Source organism: Rhinolophus sinicus, chromosome X, assembly GCF_036562045.2.
Source record: "Rhinolophus sinicus isolate RSC01 chromosome X, ASM3656204v1, whole genome shotgun sequence".
Taxonomy (NCBI): Eukaryota; Metazoa; Chordata; class Mammalia; order Chiroptera; family Rhinolophidae; genus Rhinolophus; species Rhinolophus sinicus.
In genome coordinates, this window is record NC_133768.1 from 117,764,551 (window position 1) to 117,771,108 (window position 6,558).

General features: G+C 44.8%; 1 protein-coding gene across 1 annotated transcript; it reads left to right on the forward strand.

The window, feature by feature from the left end:
• The first annotated feature begins 3,804 nt into the window (after window positions 1–3,804).
• Window positions 3,805–6,131, forward strand: MAGEE2 (MAGE family member E2). Its single transcript, XM_019719716.2, has one exon. It carries the CDS (start codon window positions 4,023–4,025, stop codon window positions 5,592–5,594), a length of 1,572 nt encoding a protein of 523 aa, XP_019575275.1. The 5' UTR covers window positions 3,805–4,022; the 3' UTR covers window positions 5,595–6,131.
• Window positions 6,132–6,558: the final 427 nt, after the last annotated feature.

Below are 6,558 nucleotides of genomic sequence, written 5' to 3' on the forward strand. Positions count from 1 at the left end.
CAGCCTAAGGGTCATTTCCACCCACTGACGTGCCAACAGCAATCAAGACTCAACTATAACAGCAGGGCACACACAACCCAGACAAGGGACACTCCTGGAGCACCCAGAGCAGGTGACCAGAGAGACTGTGCCTGGGTCCTACAGGTCACCTACTACATAAGTCTACCTGGCCAAGACTGGGAGACATAGAAGATCTACCTAATACAGAGAAACAAACACAGGGAGGCAGCCAAAATGAGGAAACAAAGAAATATGTCCCAAATAAAAGAACAAGCGAACGCTCCAAAAAAAGAACTAAACAAAATGGAGACAAGCAACCTACCAGAGACAGAGTTGAAAACACTGGTTATAAGGATGCTCAATGAACTTAGTGAGAAATTCAACAAAGAGATAGCAAACATGAAAAAGGACATAGAAACCATAAAAAAGAAGCAGTCAGAAATGAAGAATTAAATAACTGAAATGAAAAATGCACTAGAAGGAATCACCAGCAGAGTAGGTGAAGCAGAGGATCAAATAAATGATTTGGAAGATAAGGTAGCAGAAAGCACCCAATCAGAACAGCAAAAGGAAAAAAGAATCTTAAAAAATGGGGATAGGATAGTTTAAGAGACCTCTGGAACAACATCAAGCATAACAATATTCACATCATAGGAGTACCAGAAGGAGAAGAGCAAGAGCAAGGGATTGAAAATCTATTTGAAGAAATGACAGAAAACTTCTCTAACCTGGCTAAGGAAATGGATATTCAAGCCCAGGAAGCATCCAGTCCCAAAGAGGATGAACCCAAAGAGGCCAACACCAAGACACATTAAATTAAAATGGCACAGGTTAAAGACAAAGAGAGAATCTTAAAAGCAGCAAGAGAAAAGCAGTTAGTTATCTACAAAGGAGCTCCCATAAGACTGTCAGCTGATTTCTCAACAGAGACTTTGCAGGCCAGAAGGGATTGGCACAAAATATTCAACATGATGAAAAGCAAGGACCTACAACCAAGGGTACTCTACCCAGCAAGGCCACCATTTAAAATTGAAGGACAGATAGAGAGCTTCCCAGACAAGAAAAAGCTAAAGGAATTCTTCACCACCAATCCAGTATTACAAGGAATCTTATAGGGACTTATTTAAAATGAAAAAAAAAATTTAAAAATATGAATAATAAAATGCAACAACTACATATCTATCAACAATTGCTTTCAATGTACATGGATTAAATGCTCCAATCAAAAACATAGGGTGGTTGAATGAATAAGAAAATAAGATCCTTACATGTGCTGCCTACAAAAGATGCACTTCAGATCAAAAGACACACACAGACTGAAAGTAAAGGGATGAAAAAAGTTATTTCATGAAAATAAAAAAAAAACTGGGGTAGCAATAGTTGTACCAGAGAAAATAGACTTCAAAACAAAGGCTATAACAAGAGACAAAGAAGGACCCAGTAATCCCACTTCTGGGTATTTATCTGAAGAAACCCAAAACGCTACTTCGAGGGGACGTGTAAATCCATATGTTCATTGCAGCATTGTTTACAATGGCCAAGATATAGAGGAAGCCTGGGTGTCTGTCAATGGATGAATAGATAAAGAGGAGGTGGTACATATACACAATGGAATATTGCTCAGCCAAGGAAGGGAATGGGTTCTTGCCATCTGCTGCAGCATGGATGGACCTGGAAGGTATTGCGTTAAGTGGAGTGTCAGACAGAGAAAGACAGATGTAATGTGATTTTACTTATATGTGGAATCTAAAGAACAAAATCAAACAAATAAAACAGAAACAAACTCATAGATACAGAGAACATTTTCTTGGTTGCCACATGGGAGGGGGGTGAAAAAAGGTGAAGGGATTAAGAAGCACAAATTGGTAGTTACACAGTAGTCATGGGGATGTAGGGTACAGCGTAAGGAATAGAGTCAATAATATTGTAATAACTATGTATGGTGTCAGATGGGTACCAGATTTACTGGGGTGATAGATGGAAAGGTGTTTGGGGGACAGGGTGAAAAAGATGAAGGGATTAAGAAGAACTGACTGGTTGGTGAGCATACAATGTGATACATAGATGATGTATTATAGAAATGTACACTTGAAACCTATGTAATTTTACTAACCATTGTCACCCCAATAAATTTAATTTTAAAAAAAAGAAGTACAAATTGGTAATTGCAAAATAGTCATGGGGATATAAAGTATAGGGAATATAGTCAATAATATGGTAATAACTATGTATAGTGCCAGGTGGGTATTAGACTAGTCAGCAGTTTCACTTCTTAAATTATGGAAATATCTAATCAGTACCCTGTACACCTGAAACTAATGTAAAACTATTGAATGTCAACTGAAATTGAAAAATAAAAAAAAGAGGGTGGGGGAGTGGAAGGGGAATAAGAGTTTCAATTTCCAGGTATAATACAGAAAGCACCTGGGATGTAGAAAATGTGAAAGGTAAGTGCATGGTCCTCACACATGAAGGCAGTGCCCTCTGAAGGAATTCAAGGGCACAGGATAACTGAATGTATCAGTTTTCATTGCCATCAAGAATTTAAGGAAGGATTTCAATTGTGGATGCAGATGGCAACCCGATGTAAATTTTTCTCCTTCCCAATATTCCACCGCATATCTTGATGGCTGAGGCCTAGGATTTAGCCCAAGTACTTTGGTACACTCCCAGAAAATAAAGCAGCTGACCTCTGTTCCTGGTCAAAGTGTTTGGGTGATGCTTCTTCAAACCCCCTAGTTTCACGAGCTTCATTCTCATCTGTCCCCCATCCTAGTGCACTTTGACTCTAGGCACACTTGTTGAGTGGCTGTTATGCAAATTTATTTTGTATTTTCACTCCTCTGAGCCTTTTGTGATGCTGAGCCCTCCGCCTAAAATGAATGCCCTTATAAATCCTTCCCATCCTATTCATCACTGAGAGATCAATTCCTCCTTGAGGCATGTGCTCCCAATCCAAAACACCTCAGACTAAGCTGTAGTTCAGAGTTTGCTCCTTCTTCTGTGTTTGCACCATATGTTAATTAACACCATAGAGCATGTAGTTCTATTTACCTCATAGGAGTCGTTTTTCATAAATTGGTCTAAACACTATATGAAAGGCAGATGGTGTGACAGAAAGTACTTGTGCTTGCGACTGTGACATACGTGGATTCAAATCCTGGTCTCTTCCAGTGTTGCTACCTGATTGGACAGGTAAATTCAGCCCTCTGACTCAGTTTCCTCATCTGTAAAATGAGAACCATTAAGATTAGCTACATCATAGGTGGGGTTAAGTGATTGAATATGGGGAAAGTGAGCGCAGTAGGAACGGTGCCTGGTATGTGACCAGTGTTCCATAAGGGTTAGTTCTCATTGCTCTCAGCATTGTTTGAGCCTAACGCACAGTGGGAGGTCCCCACGGAAAGGGATGGTCTTTATGTTTGTGGTCTGGTGTACCGTTAGCACCCAGCACTGTGCCTTGCGTGTGCCAATGCTGAAGAAGTACTTGTTAAATGGGTGGATGAACTAATGAATCCGTAAAAGAATGCTCGTCCTGTTCCTCCTGTCCGAAGCCTCTACAGACTATTAGCACGGTGCCTTATACCTCACAGGACAACTTCAGGTGCAGACTCACTGAGCATCCCTTCTCTGTCCCCTCTTTGCTTGACCTCTGTTTGTTACCTCCTTTCTTGAATTCTCTTCTCCAACAAGTCCGGGTTCAGTAGCAAGCCCTTCAAACAGCGTGGCCCGGGGGGCGGAGGTAAGGGCTGGAGCCGGGACCGGAGAGGGGCGTGGCCAGCACGCCGCAGAAGCTGTCTGCGCCTGCGTAGACTGCGGCAAAACTCAGCGCTCTGAGGCTTGCGGTCACTGCTGGCTGGTGTTTGTGTAGAAAGGTCTGTCCTCTCACCAGGTCCCTAACTCCTGGTCCGCCCAGCTCCCGTGTGTCTGACCTAGGCTTTTTGCCCAGGCGCTGACACACCTACCATCCTCTCTCCAACGGATCGCTGGCCTCCCCGTTCCTGCTCCTGTCTCCTGGAATCATGCCTCTGGTAAGCCAGAATGCGCGCCACGGCAGTGCAGAGACCACTGCAGATTACGGCGACGGCTGGGGTGAGATGCAGGCCACTAACACCTCCGGGTCCCCTACCTCCATGCTAGCTCCCGATGACCCCCAGGGCCCTCTGGCGCCAGTTGAGCCTCAGAGTACCAGCGCTTCCCAGGCAGCGCAGGAACCGAGTGACCTCGAGGTCCTGATCGACGAGCAGTCCCGACGTTTGGGGGCGCTCAGGGTCCACGACCCTCTAGAAGACAGGTCGATTGCTTTGGTGAATTTCATGCGAATGAAAAGCCAAACCGAGGGGTTTATCCAGCAGACAGAGATGCTGGAGTTCCTCAGAGAATACTCAGATCAGTTCCCTGAGATCCTCAGACGAGCCTCAGCCCACCTGGATCAGGTGTTTGGGTTGAACCTGAGGGTTCTTGATCCTCAGGCTGACACCTACAACCTAATCAGCAAACGGGGTCTGCAGACCACTGATCGGATTGCAGAATCCCTGGACATGCCAAAGGCAGGTCTCCTGGCTCTGGTCCTAGGCCACATCCTTCTGAATGGCAACCGGGCAAGAGAGGCCTCCATTTGGGATCTGCTTCTCAAAGTTAATGTATTGGATGAGCCCCAGAGGATCAACAACCTCTTTGGGAACACAAGGAACCTACTTATTACTGACTTTGTGCACATGCGATTCTTGGAGTACTGGCCAGTGTATGGCACAAATCCCCTCGAATTTGAGTTCCTGTGGGGCTCCAGAGCCCACAGGGAAATCACAAAGATGGAAGCCCTGAAGTTTGTGGCAGAGGCCCATGATGAAGAACCCTGGAGCTGGCCAGAAAAGTATAGCAAAGCCCTGGAAGCTGACAAGGCCAAAGAGAGAAGCCAGGCTGCTGGCTTAGAGTTCTGGTCAGAGGACACTATGAACGATAAAGCCAATGAGTTGGTTCAGTTGGCCATTAATGTCACTGAGGAGTTGCTGCCTATACATCAGGATGAGCTACTGGCTCACACTGGCAAAGAATTTGAGGACGTGTTCCCAAATATCCTCAGTCGAGCTACTCTAATCCTTGATTTGTTCTATGGCTTCTCTCTGATTGAGGTTGACACCAGTGAGCACATTTATCTCCTCGTCCAGCAACCAGAATCAGAAGAAGAGCAGATGATGCTAGAGAGCCTGGGGAGACCCACTCAAGAATATGTGATGGCCATCCTGGGCTTGATTTTCCTCATGGGCAATCGTGTCAAGGAGGCCAGCATTTGGAATTTGCTCTGTAGATTTGGTGTGGACATGGGGAGAAAGCATGCCATCACCTGCAAGCTTATGAGGCAGCGCTATTTGGAATGCAGGCCGCTGTGCTACTCTAACCCAATTGAATATGAGCTTCTGTGGGGTCCTCGAGCTCACCTTGAAACCACCAAAATGAAAGCCTTGGAGTACATGGCCAGGATTTACAGAAAGCGACCACAGGACTGGCCAGAGCAGTACAGGGAAGCTGTAGAAGATGAGGAGGCCAGAGCCAGATCTGAGGCAACTGCCATGTTCTTCTTTGGCCCCATGTGAAGTGTGGGGGAAGTGTATCACTTCAGTTGGGTGGCATCAATTAAAGGGCCTCTGGGTAAATGGGCAGTGGGGTCCCAAATCAGAAGTCAGGCTGGGTCGGGGTTGGAAGTACACATTGTGCTTGCTATACGTGTTCCATTTCTAACAGTATTTCTTCCTCTTAATATACCCTTCAATTAGGTTCATGATCAATGTTTATAAATTAAATTGCTCATTTACCATCCCTGTCTGCTCCAGTATCAAAGTTCAGATAGCTGTGTAAAAGTATATTGGTAATATTTACATCTGTCTGTGGCGTGGAAAACAATATAAAGTTGTTCTTAACCATTTCAAACAATCAGTAAAATGGTCTGATACAGGAGTTAAGTAACAATAGTGACAACACACATGCACAACAAAAGCACAGAATCACGATCTGTGGTGGATGACCTCCCTTTGTGTCTACTGTTGTATAAAAAGAAAAAAATGACTGGCATTTACCTGTATTTGCTTTGCTGTTTCAGAGTGTAGTGAAAAATAAAAACATAATGAATTAGACCCCATGCTTAACCACTCTTTTATTCCACAAACATTTATTGATCACCTGCCATGGTCTGAGCACAGTGCTTTGTGCTGGGAATATAAGGGTAAAGAAGAGCCAGCTGAGCCCCAGGGATTAAGGGGAGGGCCATGGATGCAAACCAGCAATTATATTATTGCTGTGGCAAGTAACATAATAGGGGTAGCTGGGTGCTATGAGTCCACAGGAGTAAGTCCCAAGTAAACTTTATGTGCTGGGAGGGGACAGTGGAGAAGGTGATGGGGACAAGAAGGGCTGGGGAAGGGCACTGGTGTCAATCAAAGGATGAGTGGGGGGGGGGCGGGTGTGCTCAGGGCTGGTGGTATAGAAGGCTGGGAACAGGTTGTCCTTTAGTGATTTGTTTTGTAAGACCTGAGGTTGGGGATAGGAGGGAAGGATGGTTCA